This window comes from Malaclemys terrapin, chromosome 3, assembly GCF_027887155.1.
Source record: "Malaclemys terrapin pileata isolate rMalTer1 chromosome 3, rMalTer1.hap1, whole genome shotgun sequence".
Lineage (NCBI taxonomy): Eukaryota > Metazoa > Chordata > Testudines > Emydidae > Malaclemys > Malaclemys terrapin.
In genome coordinates this window covers 206,270,109-206,296,775 of record NC_071507.1, presented here as the reverse complement: position 1 = coordinate 206,296,775, position 26,667 = coordinate 206,270,109, and the positions used below count along the sequence as shown (strand labels likewise).

The 26,667-nt window shown below is 42.9% G+C and overlaps 1 protein-coding gene across 6 annotated transcripts in view; it reads right to left on the bottom strand.

Moving 5' to 3' along the window:
• DTNB (dystrobrevin beta) overlaps positions 1–26,667 on the bottom strand; it is a 350,654-nt gene that overhangs the window by 301,401 nt on the left and 22,586 nt on the right. For all 6 annotated transcript variants that reach the window (XM_054022674.1, XM_054022675.1, XM_054022676.1 and 3 more), the window contains 2 exons: positions 21,444–21,511; positions 11,404–11,484 (listed from right to left, as the gene is read on the bottom strand). In XM_054022674.1, the coding sequence (XP_053878649.1) occupies positions 11,404–11,484; positions 21,444–21,510 (148 nt within the window). In that variant the 5' untranslated portion in view covers position 21,511. The remainder of the gene's footprint in view (positions 1–11,403; positions 11,485–21,443; positions 21,512–26,667) is intronic.

Below are 26,667 nucleotides of genomic sequence, written 5' to 3'. Positions count from 1 at the left end.
GGGGGGGGGTGCTCAGAGATTATAAATGGTATGTGCATGAAGAGGGCTAGATTGGGATTTTTGGATGTGCAATATATGCTATCTGGGTTTACAGTTGTGCCTTGGAGGATGTGGGGGGTTGGGAATTATGTTCTTGGTTTGCTTCACTGTTTAGGCTGTGCCTTCGGGGTGCTTATGTAGTATCATAGGGCATCTGGGAGAAAGCTGAATAGTAATCCCCTATACCTCCCCTTTAGGCTGTTCTGACTCTCATTGATGTTACTCTGAGGTGGGTGAGTAGGAGGTGGAGAATGGCCTTATTCAAAAGGGCAAAGGGCAGACCAGCAAATTACGCTGTGAAGCGTAATGCTACACAATTGGAAGGGAACAGCGAGCCATAGCAGGGACAAAGACTGTGCAACTATCCCCCATAATCTCCAGAGGAAAAAAACAACAAGCCATTTCTCAGTCTTAGATTCTGCTTTACCTCCCCTGTAGATATGGGTAAAAGACAGGTCAAAGAATATTTACATAAGTTAGATGTATTCAAGTCAGCAGAGCCTGATGAAATTCACCCTAAGGTACTTAAAGAGCTGCTGAAGCAAGCTCAGAACCATTAGCAATTATCTTTGAGAACTCATGAAGGATGGGTGAGGTCCCAGAGGACTGCAAAAGGGAAAACATAGTACCTAACTTTAAAAAGGGGAACAAGGAGGATCCAGGGAATTATAGACCAGTCAGCCTAACTTCAATACCTGGAAAGATACTAGAAGAAATTATTAAATAATCAATGTGTAAGCACATAGAGATTAATAGGGTAATAAGTAGTAGCCAACATGCAGAGAAAAATACACCAGGTTTTGTACTGATTGTTTGAACCCTGTAAAAAGCCATTCAGAGTTGTACGGATATACCATTCCTAAGGCAAACTTATTTTCCTGTACAAATGTGTGTTACAGGGCATATATCTCTCTCTCAATATCAGCAGGAAGCTATAGTCTTAGAACCTTTATGGGCATGCAATACCCATGTCTACCTTATGTAAACTGAGAATACTAATCATTTTTTTCTCTGTAACTTCGTCTCAAACTACTGAATTTCACATACTTGAATTTTTCTTTATTTGAATATGCTGTTGGAACAGAGTAGAGGGTAGAGGTGTGGCTGCGCCATGCTGCCATTCTGAGCAGGGAGGGGAAAGGAAAACAGGTAGATGGTACATGCCCTTTGTGGCCTGGGCTACTAAACAGTCTATGGTCAGGGCTTTAGCATGAAACCAAAGCTGACTGCCAGGTGCAGCTACCATTCTGAAATACAGGGATTTGTATGTGGACTTAATGTTTGTACATTGGGTGTAATCAACACCAAGTGGCCTTTGAACTAATAAAGGAGTGCATGTACAGAAACTAAGTTGTGATAAATGTTAATAAAACTAATAGGAAAATAATTTCCAAGAGAAGTAAAAACTGTTTTCAGTATTAGGTTGTTCTTTGACTGTTTTTCCCTTAGTAAACAGTGTCATGTCTTCTTTTTTTGTTGTATGACTTCTAGAATGATTAATATAAATCTGGAATTTTCTAAGCTCTTGAAGCAGAAATGAAAAATAAATCCTCAAAGCATTTTTCTCGTAAGCGTTTTCAGTTACGTCTACGTTGGCACACATATTCAGTCACTAGATATGTACATACTCAGGCATGCTCTCCATACTTATGCCAAGTGTCCACATATGCTGTACAGGACACAAATATAATGTTAGGTACATGTGTTTATCCACATCCACGCTGCCACTGTTACACAACATTAGTGTTACCATTACAGGGGCAGTATCCCAGGGCACAGTGCAGACGGGGAGACCCTCTAGAAACCACTTTGCTCTGTGTTCCAGATACTGTCCCCGACCTTGAGAAATCTGGCAATTGCAGATCCTCATTACGTCTCCCCTCACTGTTATTCCCTGCCGAAGTCGATGGAAAACAGAGCAATGGTATGATGATGTGGATCTGCTCCTGCGCCTTATTGGAGGATAAGCAGTTATGCAGTGGAGTAGGTGTTTAGCAAGATAATAAGTGGAATTTGGGCAGAAATTTGACGTATCAAAGACTGCTGACCTTGCTGCTAAATGACAAAGTAATTTAGCTCATATGGTATAGATATGGTGAATGCCAGTATTGTCACAGTATATCCTGGAGTGGACCATCACTTCTGGCGCAGGAGAACAAATAAGTGTTGGAGGATCACATCATTTTGGAAACCTGGGATGACCAGCAGTGGCTTTAGAACAAGGAACTTTTGAATGATAAACCAGACCTTTATAGAGCTGTGTTAGGAACTTGCACCAAACCTCGAGCCCCAGAACACTGAGGTTGCGTGTTCTGCTGCACCGAGAACTAATAATTTCTCTATGTACAGAGCACTAACTGCACTTCCCCATCATGTGCATATATCCTTGGGCCTTCAGATATTTCTGAACAGAGGAAGAGGGGGATGCAGACAGAAAAGTGTTTGTAGTATAATAGCACCAGATAGTTACACCATTGCAATTCATGTGCTGTGAATTGTGAGGCCCAATCAAGAACCTAAAAATATCTGATGTTCATTATACTTAGGACACAAGTCAAGATAACGATAACACTTGGTGGGATTCAGGGACTCCTGCAAGCTCATCTTTCCCTTCTTGGATGCTCAGGGGTGTCCCCCAGCAAAAGGGTTTTGGATAACAGTGGACAGCATTTGTCCCAGGAATCTTGCAGGGTCCATTGTCTCCTTCTGGTCACTTGGGGGTTAGGTCCTCTGGCTCAGCTGTACCCTGGGCAGCAGCTGGAGAAGGAGGTGGCAGCGGTTGTGCAGAGGCAATGGCAGCAAGCAGACCCCGAACTCAGTCAACCACCAGTTCTATGAGCCTCTCCAATAGGGAATGCTCCCTTTTCCTATGGCTTGCCTCCTCCTCATGAACCAGTTCACCAGTGTGTCTTCCTACTGGGGAGACCAATCCTCTCACGTCCCGAGGAACTCAGACTGCTCCTTGTTCCTCCTGTCCATCTCTCTGAGTAGCTCTTTGAGGGTCCTTCTCCATCTGCCCCTGCTGTCTCTGAGGTGCTGCGCCTGCTCTCCTGACAGAATGGATTCCCTCTCAGGAAATGAAGGTCCTGCCAATTCAAAGACAAGGGTAGTGTTTTTTTTTCCTTTGGAAGAAGCTGAGAAATTCCGATCACATAAATAACTATGCTGTAGAAGGCCACAACTTATGATACTTTTCATCATTCCATGAATGCAACTATTATACTATCCTTGGTTCTCATACCAGGAGGAAGGAGCAGAGGCTATGAATGGTAAGAAAAATGTACTAATGTTTTTAAAAAATTAAAATTTTCATAGTGTCTCAAAGCAGGGAAGGAACATTTCCTTTCAGGGGCTATGTTATCAGTATGCAAATTATTCTTTAAAGGCTGGCGACCATTTGGAGAATGTAACAGTTTTCAAGGTACCAGAATAGAAAAGAGATGGCTTTGCAGTCCTGTGGAGAAGATCCAGCAATCTATGCAAAAGACTTTTCTGCTAATGGTCAACCCTCTACATATTGCTGAATGGATGGGTTTGGGTAGCTCTGAAGGTGGACCAAGCAGATTTGCAACACTGCTACTGATCCTCAAGACCTAGCTAGTGTTTCTGCTATGCCAGAAATTTGGTGAAATATACTTACAGGACTAAGAGGCAATTCAACTGGAAATTGACTATATTCTCAGCTAACATATGGAGTTTCTGTGTAAAGGGAGATGTACACAACATATAGCACCATCCCCAACCCCCGGTATCACCAGAGAATTCTGCCCCTGTGCCTATCTAGCAATGGTGAAATGGAGGGAAAGACAGATACTATAACTGTATTTCCTTCTCTGAAGTTTCAGATCAGCGCCACAAGCCCCTCACTTCTCCACTGCAAAGGGACCGCACACTGTGTTTATCCAGCTGCCAGTCTGGATCCTTCTCCCACCTCCATTTCCCCCAGCTTGAGCAGCAAGGCTCAGTGTGGGGCGAGGCAAGACACCAGGGATTGGACAGGAAAAATTTTGCAATCTTCCAAGGGAGAAAGGACTGCTGTGACTAACTTTTCCTCAAAGTATTCCCTTCCCCTTCCACAGGCCACCTCTCCATCTCAAAACCTTCTCCACATTCCACATGGCTCAGTTTTGTAAGAGGACAGTAAGCTTGGGGTTGGGTGATAAAAGTACAGAAACAATGTAATCTTCCAAGGGATGAAAGACAACTGTTATTAGCTTTAGACAAACTAAGTTTTCTACAATTTTTACAATTGTCCTATACTCAACCAGGAACTTGGTAAATCTACCTGCTCCCTTTCCCCGTTTCACACAGTCCCAAGATCATTGCTGCCTGACTGCTCGCCAAGAAAAGTACACACACAGGGCACAGTGATTTTTCTCTAATAATCTGTTTTTAAGACACAGCTTCAGCCAAATGCATACTAGTGACTCCTAACCCCCAACTGACTCATCAGAAATCAATACAAATAATTGATTCCTAGCAGTGTCTTGCTCGGGGATATTTCTGGGTTGAGCAGAGCAAGCATTGGGCTTAAAATCAGCAATGTAACACCAGAACAAGAGCAGATATTGACTGGGAAGATGGGGGTCCACTGTAACTTACCAGCCTCAGGTTCCGCTTCTTGCCACAGCTCGGGGTCCTCCTCAAGTTTGTCGGGGGGTGGGGGATTCCTCAACCAGCTTGTCTAGGTAAAGGTGCAAAAGACACATGCACCTCATCCTTTGGGTCTTCTGGGACATCCTCCGTAGTCCCTGCTGCCTCCTCATCCTGGCTCTCATCAGCATCCCATTGGACAATGACATACTGACAAACTGTACAAATGCTTTTACACCAGTGCTTGAAGTCTAAATATTAAGATGGGTGAACTAAAGTCTAAATATTAAGATGGGTGAACTAAAGTGCCTGGCATTAAATGAGGATATTGATATAATAGGCATCATACAAACGTGGTGGAATGAAGATAATCAATGGGATGTGGTAATACCAGGGTACAAAATACATTGGAATGACACAGTAGGTCGTACTGGTGGGGAAGTAGCACTACATGTGAAAGAAAGCAGAGTCAAATAAAATAAAAATCTTAAATGAATTAAACTGTTGCATGGCATCTCTATATAGATATACCATGTTTGAACAATAAGAGTTTAGCAGTAGGGATATACTATTGACCCCCTAATCAGGATGGTGATAGTGACTGTGAAATACTCAGAGAGATTAAAGAGGCTACAAAAAAACAGAAAACATAATAATAATAATAGGGGATTTCAACTATCCCCATACCGACTGGAAACATGTCACCTCAAGAAGGGATGCAGACATAAAATTTCAAGACACATTAAATGACTGCTTTTGGGGGCAGCTTGTCCTAGAACACACAAGGGGCGAGGCCAGTTTTGATTTAGTCCTAAGTAGAGCACACAATCTGGTCCAAAAAGTACCATTTAACTTCACAAAGTGAAACTACACAGAAATGTGGAATCCAGTTAAATAGATATTAAAAAAGAACAGTCAGAAGGGTGAAATGCCTGCAAACTGCATAGAGACTATTTAAAAACTCCGTAATAGAGATCACACTAAATGTATACCCAATAAAAAAACTGCAAGAGGACCAAAAAATGCCACCATACCTAAAAACTCAAGTAAAAGAGGCATTTAGAAGCAAAAAGAAGTCATCCCTTACAAATTGAAAGTCAAATCCTAGTGAGGAAAATAGAAAGGAGGATAAACTCTGACAAGTCAAGTGTGAAAGCATAATTAGGAAGGCCAAACAAGAATTTGAAGAACAACTAGATAAGGACACAAACAGCAAAATTTATTTAAGCATATCAGAAGCAGGAAGCCTGCCAAACAGCCAGTAGGGCCACTGGACCATGGAAGTACTAACGGAGCACTGAAGGAAGACAGTACTGTTGCAGAGAAGCTAAATTAATGCTTTGCACCTGTCTTCACTGCAGAGGATATGGGAAAGAACTGCACACCCAAGCCATTCTTTTTAGGTGACAAATCTGAGGAACTGTCCCAGATTGAGGTGTCAACAGAGGACATTTTGGAACAAATTGAAAAATTAAACAATAATAAGTCACCAGGACCAGACGGTATTCACCCAAGAGTTCGGAAGGAACTCAGATCTGAAATTGCAAAACTATTAATTCTGGTATGTAATCTATCACTTAAATCAGCCTCTGTACCAGATGACTGGAGGACAGCTAATATAATGCAGATTTTTGAAAAAAAGGGTGCAGAGGCTATTGTGGCAATTACAGGCCAGTAAACATAACTTCTGTTCCAGGCAAACTGGTTGAGATTATAGTAAAGAACAGAATTATCAGACACAAACAAACATGACATTGGTGAAGAGCTAACATGGCTTTTGTACAAGGAAATCATGCCTCACCAATCTATTAGAATTCTTTGAGGGAGTGGACAAAGGTGATCTAGTGTACTTGCACTTTCAGAAAGCTTTTGACAAGGTCCCCCACCAAAGGCTCTTAAAAAATGTAAGCGGTCATGGGATTCCTCTCATGGATCAGTAACTGACAGGAAACAAAGAATAGGAGTAAATGGTCAGTTTTCATAATGGAGAGAGGTAAATAGCAGGGTCCCCACAGATCTGGTTTGGGACATATGCTGTTCCATACAGGACTGAAAAAAGGGGTAAAAGCAAGGTGGCAGAAGTTTGCAGATAATATAAAATTACTCAAGATAGTTAAGGCCCACACAGGCTGCAAAGAGTTACAAAGGGATCTCACAAAACTGGGTGACAAAAAGGAAGATAAAATTCAATGCTGACAAGTGCAAAATAAAACACATTGGAAAAAAAATAATCCCAGCTATAAATACAAAGTGATGGGGTCTAAATTAGCTGTTACTAATCAAGAAAGATCTTGGGGTCATCATGGATAGTTCTCTGAAAACATCTGCTCAGTGTACAGCGGCAGTCAAAAAAGCTAATAGAATGTTAGGAACCATTAGGAAAGGACTAGGCAATAAGACAGAAAATATCATAATGCCACTATATAAACCCATGGTACACTCACACCTTGAATACTGCATGCAGTTCTGGTCACTCCATCTCAAAAAAAGATATATTAGAAATGGAAAAAATACAAAAAAAGGACAACAAAGATGATTAGTGGTATGGAACAGTTTCCATATGAGGAGAGATTAAAAAGACTGGGACTGTTCACCTTAGAAAAGGCGACTAAGGGGGAAGATATACGAGAGATCTCTAAAATAATGAATCGTGTGGAGAAAGTGAATACGGAAGTCTTCTTTAACTCCTTCACATAACACACAAACCAGGGATCACCAAATGAAATTAATAGGCAGCAGGTTTTAAACAAATGTAAGGAAGTACTTCTTCACACAGTGCAGTCAAGCTGTGGAACTCGTTGCCAAGGGATGCTGTGAAGGTCAAAAGTATAACTGTGTTCAAAAAAAGAATTAGATAAGTTCATGGAAGATAGGTCGATTGATGGCTATTAGTCAAGATGGCCACACAATCCCATACTCCAGATATCCCTAAACCTCTAACTGACAGAAGCTGAGACTGGACGACAGTGGATGGATCATTCGATAAATTGCCCTCTTCTGTTCATTCTCTGAAGCATCTGGCAGTGGCCACTATTGGAAGATAGAATACCAGGCTAAATGGACCATTGGTCTGACCACTCTGGCCTTTCCTATGTTCTTATAACTGTTCTAGCCTTTTGCCCTCCTGTACAGACGCCTCCAGTGCTTGATGCCTTCCTGGAATGGGCCGGAGTCAGCTCAACGTCCACCTGATCTTCTGTGAAATTTCCTGAAATACATGTTCCTTCTGCTTTGGGCAAAGTTATGGAGGACATTCTACGCCAATCACAAATTAATCTGCACCCAAGTGTAGTTGGAGGACCAGGCAGCTGCTCTCAAAGTAGGATCTACATTTACCTATATTGATCAAAAGAGTGTGGCAGACACCTGTTCTGATATGGTCACCACAGCTCGCTATTATTGGTGAAAACGGGAAGACAGGGTCCTTTATAGTTTGAGTAGGACTCAGGAAGAAAAGTATTCAGTGCATTGTGGGACTGGGGGTGGAGGACTACTGACACTCGAGACCTGGTACAAGCTCCTTATTCCACATTGCAAATTGGTATGGATATGAGGTCATGTCCAAGCCTGAGACACGTACTTACCCACACACCTCAGGCACACTAGCTTACTCACCCTCCACTCACCTTCAGACCCATGCTTTTGGGTTTTAAACAAGGACATTGAGGGATTATGGGACAAGACACATGGACAGTTGCTACTGTAGACATACGCTCAGTTAAGTAGGTTTTAATGAACCCAATACCTGCATTTTAAATTGTGAATAAAACACTCCCTTCTTAGGCCTTCTCTACACACACAAGTTACACCAGTTTAACTTAAGTTGTGATGTTGCACCAATTTAAGCCTTGTCTACTTTGCACCACAGTGCAGACTTCGGGGATGTGAAATGGAGAGTGCAACAAAGTGTTGCACTCTAACTGTCCCACACAATTGCTGCTGTTGCGAACAAAAAGGTACCTAGCTTGTGTTAGCATAGTCTTGTTTGAAAGAGGACTATGTTAAAGCAAACTAGACACCTTTTAGTTAGCGCCAGCAACATCCATGTGGGACAGTTAGAGCACAATACTAGGGGATGTGAACTGAAGAACGCACCGAAGTCTGCGCTGCAGCGCCGCGTAGACATAGCCCTGGTTAAATTGGTGTAACTGTGTATGTGTGTGGACACTACAGTCTAGTCTACACAGATTTTGTACCAGTATAACTATTTCAAATAGGGAGTGCTGTATTTAGTAATCACAATAATTGTACTGGTATAACCCCTATTGTACAGGAATTTTACAACTTTTATACCAGTATAGAGCACCTTTATACTGATGTAATGGTTTCCACAATAGGAGGGTTATAATGTTTTGACCAGACTAATATAGTTGAGTGTATATTGTGTTTAGGCAAGTCGTACATCAATTTAATGCAATATCCACAGATGAAATTGCAGTGCCTTACCTAAATTGGGGCAATATCATATCTTTAGTTATACTGGTGCGATTTTCTGTTTAGACCAGGCCCTAGTTTCATAAGATTTTTACTTCCTTGGTACTTGCACTGTCATAATCCTAACAGTTTTTCAATTTGTCAGCATTCCAAGGTAGACAAAACCTGAATTTCTAATGTAAAAAACAAAAACAAGACTTCCAAAAAGAAGTTTCAGGCCTTCTTTACACTTCAAATATGTCATTCATTGCTTAATACTTATTTCCCTTTTTAGCTCAACCTTAAATAAGTCACATGAGAAATTCTTCAAACAATTTGGTGTTGCAGATTTTGATGTTCTTAGATCCTCCTACCACATTGTGAAAAGCTCAAAATGAGTCTTGAATTTGCATCTTCCACATGACAGTACAGTAGAGTCTGATTTCTGTGTTGAGTCACTGATCAGGCCAAGTTAAATACACTTTATTGTATATTGTTATGTAAGGCTGTCAATCCATGCTTTTGGTTCTTTTGACCCTATCAATGATGTAACCCAGGGGTAGGCAACCTATGGCACGCGTGCCGAAGACGGCACACAAGCTGATTTTCAGTGGCACTCACGCTGCCCGGGTCCTGGCCACCCGTCTGGGGGGTTCTGCATTTTAATTTAATTTTAAATTAAGCTTCTTAAACATTTTAAAAACCTTATTTACTTTACATACAACAATAGTTTAGTTATATATTATAGACTTATAGAAAGAGACCTTCTAAAAACATTAAAATGTATTACTGGCACGCGAAACCTTAAATTAGAGTGAATAAATGAAGACTCGGCACACCGCTTCTGAAAGGTTGTCAACCCCTGATATAACCCCACATCACTGTTGACCTTTCCCTTTTTTCCCCATCATCCATTGTCTGCTTCTCAAGATAAGTCATGGTATATTTTGATTGGACTGAAACAAATACTGGTTTACATTTTTCAGAATGTATGCTTGTAAATGGGTATTTTTCTGTCAATATTTTTTGTGTGCAACCCCAAAATAAATTAGGCAGAACTAGAGGATTTTCAGCCTTTCCTTCTCCACACATGCAAGAATGAAACATACATTATGCTTCTAAAATGGTGTAAAAGCAAATCTGAAAACAGTATCTCTATAAGAACAAGCTTTATATTCACCACTGACTTGCCTCCTAGTAATTACAAATTTTGCTTTATCATTATTTACTAAGAGGAAGCTGAGACCCAGCTTCACTTCTTTCTTTTTAGAAATTTTTAGCTACCATAATAGAAACCCTGATCTGGAAACTTTCAGAACTTTATCCTTGGGCCATCACGAATGGAACCATAACAAAAGAGACCATATTGGAAGGTTTAAGCCACCACTTCAGCACACCTATCCTCTACTAACTATGGGAGAGAGCTGAAAACAGAAGCTTTTTAACAAGATAGGTTATAAAAACTATACAAGTAACAGCTAAAAATAAAGAGCTTTGCAAAAAATTCAATAAACAGTATCTTGGGCTGATCCAGGGGAAGTATTTTTCACTCACCTCTATGAATTAAGGGGCAACTGTTGTCCTCAGCGCACAGCCTGATTAAGGGGTTCTCCAAAGGAATGAGAAGAGAGAAAAGAATCCTCTCCCAAACCACACAGACAATCCCTTTGGCTGTTGCTGCAGTAGCCCTTTATGGCAGGTGCACCATCCCCCGATTCAACTGCAGCACACACTATTGCACACCTTCTGCACAGGTCCCCGAAGTCATGCTCTGTCTTTCCCCACAACTGAATTACACCAGTTCCACTTTATCCAGAGTCATCCAAGGGAAGGAAGGATTTGTTCTTAAGTCCATAAATCTACTCTGCTTTGTGCTCCATAGCGATCAACACAATAGATTACAAATATAATGCAAATTACATTAATTCTTCAAACTAGGTTAAGACTATTATCAGACATTACCCTGTGGATTAATCTTTATTTAATGAACTATAAGATCAATGAACTGCATGAGAAAACACTGACTAAAATACTACAAAACTTAACTTCTTAGATCATACTGTATGGTAAATATTTGTAAGTGAATTATATAATCAGCTAATATTTTACCTAAGATTTCAAGAAGTGCAGATAAATACTGCACATGCCTTAATTTTTAAAATTTCACTTATCTTTTATTAATGATTCCATCGCTGTTTTTAATTTCTAAAATAAAGTAAAATCTGTTTTAAACTATAGTTTCCGCAATTGCCAAGATATAATCTTTACTCTTTAAACTTGCAGGTATAGTATATTCCCAAATCAAATACATATGTAGTAATCAAGCTGCTTATGGAAGTGTACAGTGTTATGACTTACGATTACATCTTTTCTGCACAAATCTCAGTTTGCAGGCAGTCCGATATGTTGAAAGTCTGATGACATCAAAATTCTGAGCCCCTATAAATCAAAATGAAAAAACCCTATTTACTTTTCAACCTTTTTTCTTTAACATTCAATTCATGTGGTAAAATATTTCCCTCAAGTACATTATTGCTTGGCGCTAGTTAATCAAATCTAAACCTTTGTCTTTTTCAACTGTGAACTCCTCAAGGTATAGAAATTTAGTATGTGCGACGCTTAAGAAACGTTAGAAAAAGCACAGTATAAACTGATGCAAGTTTGGGATAGCTATATTATTTCCAACTGGCAAATTCATACATGTATTATGAAAATAAGCCCAAGTGACTAATAGTAGAGACTTTCTAATGCCACAAACACTTGTTTGTTCATGCCACTTTTGAAAGACTTTTGAGATTAAAGTCACATTACAATGTGAGGCAATAGATATATATATTTTAAATTAATTAGTTTATGCCAGCTTCAGAGACAAAACAATTGGAAAAAATGGTTACTTGGTACCTGTATAGCAACTGTTCTCCCAGATGGATTGTCCATAGATACATTCCACTGTTGGTGTATGTGCACCCAGTACACTTGAGTCAGCAGGGAGCAATGATGAGAAGGACAGGAGATCCAGTCTCCCCCCACACATTAGCCCCTGACCAGAGGTAGGTGTCATAACAGCAGAGCCCCTTCCCCACTGGCATAATGGAGAGATGGCCAGGCCAACTCTAAGTGGCATTGCAACCCTGTGCGCCTTATCGCCCACCCCTGCATTTGCAGTCCTTTGACTCCCATGGGCACCTCAACCCCCAGTCCCGAGGAGGGTGGGAGAATTGGATCTGGGCTTTTGGCACCTACTGTGGAAGAGGAGACAGGAGGATGCGGTCTGGGTGTCCCAGAACTGCCTGGCCCCTGGTGGGTATGGTGCTCTCCATCCTGACCACCTCTCTGGATAAGAGCCCAGGACTGGCTGTGGGATAGGGAGATTGCAGAGATGGGTGCAGGAGGCGAGCTCAAAACTGGATGTGGGGCAATGTTGGGGAAAAGAGTACAGGGCTGGATGTGCAGGGGGAGAGTGTAGGGCTGGGTGCAAAGGCAGCATCAGATAGCTCAGAACTGGGCATAGGGGACAGCTGTCAGAGAGCTCAAGGCTGGGTGTGGGAATAGCGGGGGTTGGGAAGGGATCAGAGTGTGCAGGACTAGGAGCAGAGCAACAGAGAGAGAACTCTGGGACCCCTCCTTAGGAAAATTCTGGTTGTGCCAGAAATTTTTAGTAACAGTAGTGTTGGAGCAGTGCACATGCCCTGCCTGTCATGTCTGTAATGGAGGGCTTAAAGGGTGGGATTACCTCAGCTCCTTCATACCACAAACTTGGTAACAACTCAAGCAGTGGGGTACGAGGGAGGGTGTGGAATATATGTGCACAACACATTCTGAAGAACAGTTACTGTATGGATAACACTTTTTTTCCTCCTTCAAATGATTGTGCATATATACTAGCAGTTCTTATTTCAGGTGGTGGAGTCCTCTGGAACAAGGACTGTAAAACTGATTCACTAAAGTGCACAACCAACCTGGGATGCCTGAGTAACAGTGCAGTGTCTTGAAAAGGGGTGTACTGATGACCATGTAAACAGCTTTGTAAACATCCAGGATGGGCACTTTACTGAGAAAGTAGCTTCAAACCTGGTATAATGGGCATTAGAACATAAGAAGGGCCAAACTGGGTCAATACAAAGGTCCATCAAGCCCAGTATCCTGTCCTCTGACAGTGGCCAATGGCAGGTGCCCCAAAGGGAATGAACAGACAGGTTATCATCAAGTGATCCATGTCCTGTGACCCATTCCCAGCTTCTGGCAAATAGAGACTAGGGACACCATTCCTGCCCATCCTGGCTAATAGCTATTGATAGACCTGTCCTCCATGAATCTATCTAGCTCCCTTTTGAACCCCGTTATAGTACTGGCTTTCACAACACCCGCTGGAAAGGAGTTCCAGAGGTTGACAGTGCGTTGTGTGGAAAAAATACTTTCTTATGTTTGTTTTAAACCTGCTGCCTATTAACTTCATTTGGTGGCCCCTTGTTCTTGTATTATGAGAAGGAGTAAATAACACTTCCTTATTTACTTTCTCTATACCACTCATGATTTTATAGACCTCTATCATAGCCCCCACTTTTCCAAGCTGAAAAGTCCCAGTCTTATTAATCTCTCCTCATACGGAAACCATTCTATACCCCTAATCATTTTTGTTGCCCTTTTCTGAACCTTTTCCAATTCCAATATATCTTTTTTGAGATGGGGCGACCACATCTGCATGCAGTATTCAAGGTGTGAGCGTACCGTGGATTTATATAGAGGAAATATGATATTTTCTGTCTTATTATCTATCCCTTTCTTGATGATTCCCAACATTCTGTTCGCTTTTTTGACTGCCACTGCACATTGAATGGCCCGTGGTGGGCCGGGGGGCGGGAGGCTCCGCGGGGACTCGGGGAGGGCAGCGCGCGGGGCCGGGGCCTGCTAAACTCTCTTTTTTTTTGCTCCGCCCCCCCCCTTTTTTTTGCTCCGCCCCCGTCCCAATATTTTATACTGCTAATCAGGTCACCCTATTCCTATCACCTCCAGAGAAAGGAAAGAGCCTAGAAGATGTAAAAGGAAACTTAGTTTGATAGCATCCTGTCTGGCAAGAACTCACTTATCAATAGACACAGCTGAAAAACCCTTAAGTCTGTACAGATGTAGTTGTAAAATTCTTGCTTCTGTATTGTTTTGTATGTTTATTTGCATGGTCTCTGTTTGGTTCTGTAATTGTTTCTGTCTGCTGTATAATTAATTATGTTGGGTGTAAACCAATTAAGGTGGTGGGATACAATTGGTTAAATAACCATGTTACAATGTGTTAGGATTCATTAGTTAAATTTCAGTAAAATAATTGGTTAAGATATAGCTAAGCAGAACTCAAGTTTTACTATATAGTCTGCAGTCAATCAGAAAGTGGGGGGAGGGGAAAAGGAAACAGGGACTGGGGGTGGGGGAACTGGAATCATGCTTTGCTAAGGGGGGGGAATGGGAACAGGGAGACAGGCAGGGTTCTGTGGTGTCAGAGCTGGGAAGGGGGACACTGAGGAAGGAAACTGGAATCATGCTTGCTGAAAGTTCATCCCAATAAACATCGAATTGTTTGCACTTTTGGACTTCACGTAGTGTTGTTCTCTGTTCATGCGAGAAGGACCAGGGAAGTGAGAGGGTGAAAAAATAAGCCCCCTAACACAAGTCCACTCCCTGAACAAAAACTTCTACCCCACAAGCAGAGATTTTTAATAATCCAAAAAGGGATAAAAGTCAGTAATTCCAAGAAATCCCCTAGGGACTTCGATATATTAGCAAACTATTTTACATTTTTCTCAACCCAGAACGTCTTTGTAGACATGAGGCGCAGTACAGCATTGCCATTCATTCCTGTCAATAGCTTGTTCCTCCATTAAATATAGCCTGGCCACATCCCTGCATTCTATGTCCTACCATCTAGTCAGTGGTCGGCCTCCAGGTCAAACTGACCTTGGTTGTGCTTGCATTGTTTTCTTTGGCATCCTATCAGGTTTGTCTTCTGCAGTGACCCCACGATCATAATCTTTTAGTTTTTTTTGAAGAACTCATCTCGACTGCCTCCATCCTTCTGATGTCAGTTTCCCTTAATGCAGCTGCTTCCAGATCATAGAATAATAGTTAACACATTGATAAATTTTCACCTTGGTACCAAATTTAATGTTTTTCAGTCCATAATTTCATTAACTTTTGTGTAGCACTTGCAGCTAAGGCACATCTCCTTTTATCCTCATCTCCGTGAGCACTTATCGAGCTTCCTAGGTACACAAGATTCAACTTGTCCTGTGACTTCCCAGGGGCGACACTTTAAAACTTCATCTATTATCTCTTTTCCAAGATACAATAAATGCCAAGACGACTAAATAGTTGCAAGTCCAAGTTGACTACAGGAATTTTCCAAGGTAGCAAAGAGTAAACACGTCTGTCAGCTATATGTCATCTATATACACTAAGGAGCTTAACTCTAGATCATCCAATGTTATACCCTCCAACTTGTCTGATGTATTAACGTCCAGTTTAAGAACAGGATGAAAAGTGATGGCTATTCCATGCCCCCTTGTCTTATACCAAACTTTGACGTGAAACAATTGTTTAATTTCCCACCAATTCTCAGAGCACTGCAGGAGTCTTTTTACAAAGCTTTTATAATTGCAATTATCTTACCTGGAACACCATATGATTTTGCTACTTTCAATAATGCTTCCCTCCAAATCAAATTCCCTCATGTTGGGATACTACAACATAGAGGCATATATCCCAGGTGGTGAATTGGGGTGGCCCCAGAAGAGGTACAATGAATATTATGGAATAAGGTACTGTGAAACAAGAGTAACTAGGAAAAGGAAAATTGATTTCAAATCAGGGCAAACAGCGCTCATTTATCCTCTTGTGGCAAGTCTGTGTAGGAGAGGGAAGTCTTGGATTTCAAATCCAAGCTGTCTAAGCTCATTAACTTTGGAAAGCAAGCAGACTAGGATGGAACCACTGATACTTGTTCTTAAAAGGCCAATAGATTATGATATGGCATTCCCATGAGCTGAAGAACATGGACTGGCCTAACATGCCATTTCATCAAAAATTCACTTGTTATAGAAACAGTATAGCACACTAAGCTGACTTATATTGATTTCATCCCTAGCCTAACAAACAGAAATGGTCACAGATTTTGGATAACAGTTACACATATTACTCATACAGTGAGCTGGAATGTTAGAACTCTCTTCACTCGAGGCAAGACTAAGCTAGTAATGGAGGAGATAAGGAAGTTACAAATTTCCCTTGCTGCCTTACAGGAAATACATTGGCTAGGCACAGGAGAGATAAGAGCTGGAAATTATGGTTTACTGCAAACATTCAAGTGGACAAGAGAAGCATAGATATGGGGTCACTATAGAAGTTGACAAGAGAACCGTTACTTGAATTAACAGCTGGAAACCAGGGCCTGTGACAATCCACTCAGAAAGGTGATTATGGCCTAAATAAACTATGCATAACTGCGACTGCTGTTATGCACCAACAGAAGCCAAAGAAAAAGAAGGGGACAATTTTCTCAATAGCTGGATAGCTCTGTAGATGAGATTCCTGATCACAATATAATTCTGATAATGGGAAATATGAATGCAAAAGCTGGTAATGGATATGGTAAGCAAACAAGTAGTGTTCAACCACATGGCATCGGGATGGAAAATGATAACTGGGAAAGGTTAAGAATTTGCTGGGAAGCACAATCTTATTATTGGGAGTACTTGGTTTCCTTACAAAGTGATGTACAAGGTTACACAGAACTCACCCGATGGTAAAACCAAAAACCAGACTGACCATATTATCAGTAAAAAGGCATAGATGGTCACTATTCGATATTAGAGTCTCAAACTGCCAAGGATGGCAGTGATCACAAACTACTAATGGTAAAGATTAAAACTAAATTGAAGTCCAAGAAAAAGATGTAAACAAGCCAACTGCTGAGAAAGTGGAAGACGTAAAAGCATTACGCAAAGCAACGAAGAACTCACAAAGACTGGATAAGCGAAGCTTTGGAAAGAAGAGGCTCAACATCTAGAGGAGATGTCAAGAAAACAAGATATCGAAACGATATACCAGAGGTTAAATTGTATGGAAACACAATCAGGCCAACGATGCTACCAATAAAAAAGGCTACTAGAGAATTGACTTCAAATGCCAAAGAGGCGCTGGAAGTATGGTAGAAGCATTGTGACAAAGTGCTGAACCCTGCCATTTGCTCAGATACAAGCATTCTACACATGCTATGTCAACACGGCAGCTTGTAAGACAGAATGGGATATCTGTACTGAACCACCACCGAAAGAAGAAATAGAAAAATCTAAGGCAGTTCAAAGATGGGAGTAGACAACATAACAGTTGTGCTGCTAAAAGCCAGCAGGAAAAATGCTATCAAAGTATTAGAAAAAAAAAAGACAAGAAGGTATGGGAGCAAGAGAAGGTATCAGATGACTGATTGGCTAAATTGTAAAGAAAAGTGATCCTGCCAATCCAAATAATTAGAGAGGTGTGATCTTACTGTCAGTACTAGGAAAAATCATGAGTGTAACTATCAGACTAAGACCAGTTTTAGAGGAAGCAGCAGGCAAGGAACAGTACCCCTTCAGATGTTGCATTGATCAGAAGAAGGGAAGGTGGTGGAAGGAGGGTTAGAAAGGAACTGGAGGGTATAACCCTGCTCCACCATGCTGAGGACTCAGCAGTCCGAAGTTATAGCTGTCCAAGCAGGGAGGAAAAGGGGAAGGTGGTTGGAAAAAACTGGGAAAGATGGATCCGGGGAATAGTCTGGTAGGTCGCCCACGGGTGCACCCTCAAAACAACCATTTGGCCCCTTGCTCGTTACTGGGCAGAGGCCGGAGGCAAGTGGCTTGGGCGGTGCTTGTAGCCCTTGGCTTGTTTGTGGGGCTGGCCCTGCTGAGGCTGGCTCCCCTGGCCCTGAGGCTGCTGCGGTTTGAATTGCTTATGCAGCGGGGCTGGGACGTAGAGACCCAGGGTTTTCAGGGTGGTGCAAAAGTCCTTGAGGCCACGCAACTTGCTGTCCGTTTGCTCTGCAAATAGGGCTTATTCGTCAAAGGGCAAGTCCTGCATTGACTGCTGGGCCTAGGTGGACAATCCAGAGAGGAGCAGCCAGGAGGCTCGCCGCATGGAGATAGTGGAAGCCATGGTGCGGGCAGCAGCAGCAGCATCCGACGCTGCCTGGAGGGCCACCACGGTCGTGCCCTCATCAAGGATCGCTCGGAACTCCTTGGAAGCCTCAGGGAGCAACTCTTTGAACTTGGCCATGTTTTGCCACATACTGAAGTCATATCAGCCAAGGAGGGTTTGGTGGTTGGCTACTCTCAGCTGAAGGCTGGAAGATGAATAAACCTTACATCCAAAGAGATCCAGTCTCCACAAGTCTTTATTTGGGGGGGGGAGGGCAGGAGGTGGGCAGGTTGTTCTTGCCTTTCCTTGTGGTTAACCACCTCAATCACAAGGGAATTAGGGGCTGGGTGGGAGTCTAAGTACTCATGCCCCTTGGTTGGCACAAGGTACTTGCATTCGGCCCTTTTAGAGATGGGGCCAGGGAAGAGGGGGTCTGTCACAGGGCATTAGTGATTTTGGACACCCCTTTAGGAGGGGATAGAGCCACCCTGGCAGGAGCCGAGGAACAGAGGCCGTCAAATAGAGAGTCCGAGGCTCTTCTAACCTGGGGCGTCAGGCAGAGGAATTGGAAGTGACTCTCTTCAAAAGTTCCTGGTGCACTTTGGCTTCACCCTGAGAAACTGGGTGAGGGTGCCCTGTGATGTCATCCCCAAACGAGGCTGAGGATGATGCCAATGCCACAGGAACCTCCACGTCTATTGGTGGTCCAGCAGCTTGCTCCCCTGGGTCCTCCTGCACCTGTGGGGTCTTACCCCTGAAAGCCTCAAGCACTGGAGGGGAACGTGATATCGAGGCTGCTGGCCTCCGAGGCTCCTGACACTGATCGGGCAGCCTGGGAAGGTTGGGTGAACCCCAAGGGTTCCACGGGTACCATGGCGCCAGCCACTGCGCTTGGGGCCACAGGACAGAATTCGGTGCTGATGATGTAGGCAGTACCTCAGGTACCGGGATTTGTCCCACAGTCAGGGAACCTCGCTCCATGCTGGTATAAGTACCGGGAGACCAGGATTGGGCAGAGCGGTAGCTCGTCTGACTGGTACCAGTTGCTGCGTCAAGAAGCCGATCTATCTGAGCAAAATGGGAATCTTGGTCGGGGTCTCAGGGACTGATGGCATTCGGCAGATCTGCGGCGGACGTTCAGCGATCCACACTTCATGCTACTCGACCAGTACCGGGATGTAAAATGGGACCGGGAGCTACTATGGGCTGGTTGTTGGATCTTCCTAAGTAGAGTGATGTCCTTCTTGGAGATGGGCAATGACGGCCCGGCGATCAGCAGTCTCTGATCTCCGATCGGGCCCGAGCCGTTGGAGACGGTCGGGGCTGGTCCCGGAGTTCTTGCCAGGTGGCATGTGCCTCAGAGGGTCTGTGCCAATCCACCAGTGAGGAATGCCTCGAGTCCCTCGATTGATACCCCCGGTGCAGGGACCGAAGAGGACTCCGCTGAGCCTGCCTCTCTAGTCCTGAGGCGTGACGGCTTCAGGCGGTCGAGCAATGGCAGGACGTCCCTCTCGAGGAGGAACCATGCTGCTGAGTCAGGGACAGATGCATAGGTCCCAACACAGGTTTTCCCTGAGACCGGGGTATCACTGGAACCAGTGTGGGTGGCATCGGGAGCATCAGGATCTCCTGAGCTGTTTGAAGGGCTTCGGGCATTAACGGCACCTGAAGCTGGCCAGGGCCTGCACCGCTATCTGGAGTCACAGGCGAAGTATGGGATGGGTTGCACCGCTCGACTTGAGCTGGGGCCTGACTTCCCGAAGGAGGCGTTGAACTGCCCAGCCCAGGTCTTGGCTCGCCCCCAGCCCTCTCCTTTCCCTTGAAAGGTTACACGGAACTCACCAGTCTTTTTCAGCTTCTTGACCAGAGCTGTGGAAGGAGACTGGTGCTGGCTCATGGACAGCGCCCGCGGAGCACTGCACACGGAGGCCACAGTGCTTGGTGCAGAGATGGACTGCTGTTCCAGTACCAGAGTGAGTAGGGATTCCATTAGGATATCACGCTCCTTCTTTGTCCTAGATTTGAAGGACTTGCAGATACAATACTTGTCGCTTATGTGCTACTCGCCTAAGCACCTTCGGCAGCTGGTATGTCAATCACTGACAGGCATAGGCTATTTGCAGCGATTGCAAGGCTTAAAGCCTGGGACCGGGGCACGCCCCATTCCCCGGCTGAGTCTCATTCGGGACTATAAGAACTTCAAGAACTACTATAAGGGTAACTAACTGTAACAACAACTACCTACAACTATACTACAAGTGCTACAGAGTTCATACGAACAGAGAACGAGACAACGCTAGCCGAAGCAGCAGATGTTCCAGCACCGTCACTGGTGGCAAGAAGGAACTGGGGGGAAGTGGGGGGAGCTGGTGGCACCCCTTATACCGCGGCATGTATGCACCGCTCCAGGGGGTGCCAGAGCCAGTGCCCTACGGATACTGTGGAGGGAAAAACTTCCGGCACCGGTGCATGTGGCAAGCACACACAACTAATATGAAATGGACATGAGCAAGCACTCGAAGAAAATAGTAGGTGATCGTGTAAATTAAAGAATACCATAAACATGTGTAAAAAGGAGGAAGAACTAGGGATACATAAGAACTTTAACTCTGGCTGAGTTTCCTGACTTGAGTGTTTCCCTTAGAAACTGCTAACACTAAGGTTGCAAGTACTGAAATTATAAATGTCTCGTGTTCCATAAATCCACTCTCTCTTTGGAGTGAAAAAAGGTATGGTTACATTGTTGTAGTTTCTTTAAAAACGCTGTAGTGGAGTTACTATTTACTGAGTACATCCTTGTGGCCACATATTTAGTAGGTACTCCACCTCTGTTAACCCCACTCTTGCAGGCCCCTTAAGAACTCAATGCAGCATTTCATGTGGCTAACTGCATCCCCACACAGGGCTGGTTTAATAACAGAAGTGGTTCAAGCAATCCTCATGGTCCACATGGCACTCTTCCTCTGCCCCAGTCTGACATCCTTCTGGCAGCCACACCCTGGCAACTTCCAAAACCCCGGCATATTAGGGTCTTCCCTGCAGAAGCCTCTCTTACTTCCTGCAGTTGCCTAATCTTCCCTCTTCACTGCAGCCATCTTCTGCCCTTTATAGGGAATTACCTTATCCAACATAGGCATGCCTCTTCAGTAATCAGGGTTGGCCAGCCCCACACACTCCAGCAATAAGCCACCCTGTTACAAATACATTAATGATGATTTATCTGCAACACTGTGACTTACTCATTTCCATGAATAGCTGTCTCTTCTCTGCCATTGTCCTTCTCCTCTTCCCGCTCTCCTCAATCATTCTACAGACAAAAAAGTTAAAACAGTGTTAATGCTACCAATTCTCCTAGTACAAAACCAACATATTGCAAACAAAGTTTATTTTCTTCATCAAGTGAAAGATTTTGATCTGTTCTTGTCAAATCTAGTCAAACAACAGGTGAATACAAAGTAACAGGCAAAATCCGCAAAAAAGAAAATATTACTGTCAAGCAATTACAAAACTTAATCGCGATTAATCGCACTGTTAAACAATAGAATACCATTTAAATATTTTGGATGTTTTCTACATTTTCAAATGTATTGATTTCAATTACAAACACAAAATATAAAGTGTACAGTGCTCACTTTATATTTATTTTTGATTACAAGTATTTGCACTGTAAAAATAACAAAAGAAATCATATTTTTCAATTCACCTAATACAAGTACTGTAGTGCAATCTCTTTATCATGAAAGTGCAACTTACAAATGTAGGGGTTTTTGTCTTATATAACTGCACTCAAAACCAAAACACTGTAAAACTTCAGAGCCTACAAGTCTACTCAGTTCTACTTCTTGTTCGGCCAATCGCTCAGACAAACAAGTTTGTTTACATTTGCAGGAGATAATGCTGCCCGCTTCCTGTTTAGAATGTCACCTGAAAGTGAGGACAGGCGTTCTCATGGCACTGTTGAAGCCGGTGTCGCAAGATATTTATGTGCCAAATGCACTAAAGATTCATATGTCCCTTCATACTTCAACCACCATTCCAGGGGACACGCGTCTATGCTCATGACGGGTTCTGCTTGATAACAATCCAAAGCAGTGCGGACTGACGCATGTTCATTTTCATTATCTGAGTCAGATGCCACTAGCAGAAGGTTGATTTTCTTTTTTGGTGGTTTGGGTTCTGTAGTTTCCATACTGGAGTATTGCTCTTTTAAGACTTTTGAAAGCATGCTCCTCATCTGGTCTCTCTCAGATTTCGGAAGGGACTTCAGATTCTTAAACCTTGGGTCAAGTGCTGTAGCTATCTTTAGAAATCTCACACTGGTACCAATCTTTGCGATTTTTCAAATCTGCAGTGGAAGTGTTCTTAAAATGAACAACATGTGCTGGGTCATCATCCGAGACTGCTATAACATGAAATACATGGCAGAATGCAGGTAAAATAGAGCAGGGGACATACAATTCTCCCTCAAGGAGTTCAGTCACAAATGTAATTAACGCTTTTTTTTTTTTTTTAAACAAGCGTCATCAGCATGGAAGTATGTCCTCTGGAATGGTGGCCAAAGCATGAAAGGGCATATGAATGTTTAGCATATCTGGCATGTATATACCTTGCAATGCTGACTACAAAAGTGCCATGCAAATGCCTGTTCTCACTTTCTGGTCACACTATAAATAAGAAGAGGGCAGCATTCTCTTGTAAATGTAAACAAACTTGTTTGTCTTAGCAATTGGCTGAACAAGAAGTAGGACTGAGTGGACTTGGAGGCTCTGAAGTTTTGCATCATTTTGTTTTTGAGTGCAGTTATATAACAAAAACACCCCTACATTTGTAAGTTGCACTTTCACAACAAAGATTGTACTACTGTACTTGTATGAGGTGAATTGAAAAATACTATTTATCATTTTTACAGTGCAAATATTTATAATCAAAAATAATATATACTTTGATTTCAATTACAACACAGAACACAATATATATGAAAATGCAGAAAAACATTCAAAATATTTAATAAATTTCAATTGGTATTCTATTGTTTAAAAGTGCAATTAAAACTGTGATTCATCGTGATTAATTTTTTTGAGTTAACCACGATTAATCAACAGCCCTAGAAAATACATATTTTAATCTAGTATTCTTTGGAACAGAGAGTTATCTTATATTTTTGAAGGGTCTTTCACGCTTTTGGGTGCCATATTAAAATTATTAGCCTATTCAGAATGGCAAAAGTGATCTAAATTGGAAAACTCCTAAAGATACAATGTATCAAGTAATATTATTGAAAATATATATATTGAGATTTTGCTTCTGCTCATTCAGATTTCCCAAAATACCAAAGCAAGCAAGAAAGCACCAATTTACATAGATATTTAAATAAAAAAAATAAAAAAACTTTTCCAACTTGGTGAAATCAAGATTGAAATCAAGATATGCTTTAGGAATTATTTTTGGGAAGTTCTATGGCCTGTTCTATACAGTTGGTCTGACTAGATGATCACAATGGTCCCTTCTGGATTTAAAAATCTATGAATTCCATTTAACATCTCTTACTGACCATGATTACATTATTATGCAACCCTTAAGAAGAGTAAGTGACTCAGCTTGATGTTGATATAAAACCAAAGATTTCATACAGGCAAATGTTAACACAATATTCATCAACTACTTAAATATAAAAGTATTGAAGATGCTTTAGGGCTTTATTGTTATTAAGCGAAAGTAGCAGATTCAATTACTTCATGATATTAGAATCATTTTGATTGAAAGGAACTTCTTAAGTTAGAGATCTAGTTCACTGTCATGCAACATGGCAGGACTGATTTCATTACGCCTATAAGGCATAATAAAAAATGAATAAGTATATAGTCTTGGCACTAAATTAATTCACTGATAAACTTTCTACAGCTTCCCTTGGCAGCTTCTTCCACTAGTTGTTAATATTTATTTTCTGGAAAGGATCTTGCATTATATGACACTGTATCTTGAAGGATCCCGAACCAATTTAATTACCCATTGATAATACAAACCATACACACACAAAGTACATTGCTCATATTTCTTTAATTTCCACATTTATATACATACTTAAGAAATCTTTTAACTCAGAACCATCAAGCCGTGCATGTAAATTGTCCAGTTTTCTGATGACAAGTTCAACAGTCTTTCAGAAACAGCAGCAGCATACTGCATAATTGTTGTTGCTCTTCTCTGGACTCTCTCCACATCTTTCCTAAAAGTGAACTGGAAACAACACTCCAACAGAGACCTCATCTGTGCTGGGGAGAGCAGGAAAATTACCTCTCCTGTCTTATATACGACACTTCTGTTAATACATGCCAGAATGTTATCCTTTTTGCGCAACTGCATCACATTACTGACCCTCACACAATATGTGATCCACTATAATCTACAGATCTTTTTCAGGAGTATTGCCTAGCCAGTTATTCCCCATTTTGTGGCTGTGCATTTGATTTTTCCTCCTTGAGTGCAGTACTTTGTACTTGGCTTTACTGAATTTCATCAGATTGAAGCGACCAGAGGAGCTAGCGACCAGGAGCAGCTAACAGGGGAATTTTGCAAGGGAACTTTGCAAGAGAGGGGGGGATACACTTAACATTCTTTACATTTAAAGCCAAAAACACCCTCTGATAAAAACAAAACATCAACAAAGGAATGAGCTGCAGCAGTAAAGAGAAATGCAGGCAGAAGTCCAGCAACAGAGTGGGGGCTATCCAGTTGTATTTCAGGCTCCGGTTGAGTTTCTTGCGCCGGTTTAGCTGCTGCTGCTGCAGGTGCAGGCTCTGTGGCGCCCTGTGGTGCTGGTTCCCCTAACTCTGGTGGAGTTGCAAACACGGGCTCTGGTGCTGACTGCTCCGCCAGTTCCGATCCTTGGGCTGGTTCTGGCTGGGTCCCAGGAACTGGATCTACAACCGCTGCCATAGACTCTGGTCTGGGGTCTGGTTCCACCACCTCTGGCTCAGTCCCTGGGCCTGTGGTATCAGGGGATCCAGACTGGGTCCCTGTAGGAGGCTCAGGAATTAAGTTAGGTGCGGAGGCCTGTTTAGTCTGGCTGCGGGTGACCATCCCCACCCTTTTTGTTAGCCTCACATGGTTGGCTAAGTCTTCTCCCAGCAGCATGGGAATGGGATAATTGTCATAGACTGCAAAAGTCCGTATTACTGACCAGTCCTTGTACTGGACAGGCAACTTGGCTATAGGCAAGTTAAAAGAGTTGGCCTTAAAGGGTTGCACTGTCACTTGGGCCTCTAGGTTGATGAATTTGCAGTCCACCAGGGATTGGTGGATAGCCGACACCTGTGCTCCAGGGTCTCTCCACCCTGTAATCTTCCTCCCGCCCACACTCTAAGTTTCCCTTCGCTCTGGGGGTATTTGCGAGACATCTGGGCCTGAAGACTCTTGGTGGGATCCCAGGGTGATGAGTTGCAGTCGGCTGGTGCTCTTGGGGCAGTTGGCCTTCACATGTTGCCACCTCTGCTAAGGGTCCACTGAGTTGTGGCCTCAGCTCCACCATATACTGGTCTGGAGGGATGTTGTACCCAAGGCAGGCCTTTTCAAAATTTTCTAAGAAGGCCTCTGTATCACCGCCTACCTTGTATGTGGGGAATTTCTTGGAATGGGGAGCAGTACCGGGAGGAGGACAGTTAGGGTACCTTGCTGACCCAGCTTAGCCCTTTCCAGCTCTAAGCACTTCAGCTCTGTCTCCGCCTCCAAGCGCTTCGCCTCCACTTCCAAGCACTTAATCTGTAGGAAGAAATTCCTGTCTTCCACAGTTAGAACTCTGTCTGGGTTAAGGGCATCCCTACATCTTGGCACCTTGAGTTGGGGGTGGGCTGACCCTCCAGGGAAATCTCCGGTCCCCCATCCCCTCCCTGCATTTCTGTCATGGAGCTGGATGTCTGGGCTTGATCGGGGTCTGCCTTCTTCATGGCGTGCCACTTTGGGAAGACTGATTGCTCTAGGGCAGAGGTTCCCAAAGTGGGCGATACCGCCCCCTGGGGGGCGCTGGAACAATCGAGGGGGGCAGTAGTAGCCTCGGGTGCAATTGGGGGGCATTGAATAAAAATAAGGGGGCGGTGGAAGCATGAAGAAAGAAGAAAATATAAGAAAATTTTGAAAAACCGTTCGTACATGTTTCATCTGTTGTGTAACAGAGTTAAAGTTGTAGTGATTACTTTATTTTCCAAATAAATTCACAAATTATAACCGATCAGTTGTCAAGTCCGCCAACAGCTCTTAACAAGCAAGTGTTGGCAGGCGAGCGTGTCGCGCATTGTCGGGAAGTCCAGCATGCATCGGCAGGAATATGTGCGTGTAATGACTTGTTTACAATACGATACTATAAATAGGCGACATGTATGAAATCTAATTTAGATTGTTTCTGGATTGTGTAAAAAGCAGTTAACAATAGTGCAATAAGTATTTAAAAATTTTTATTCATATTCGATA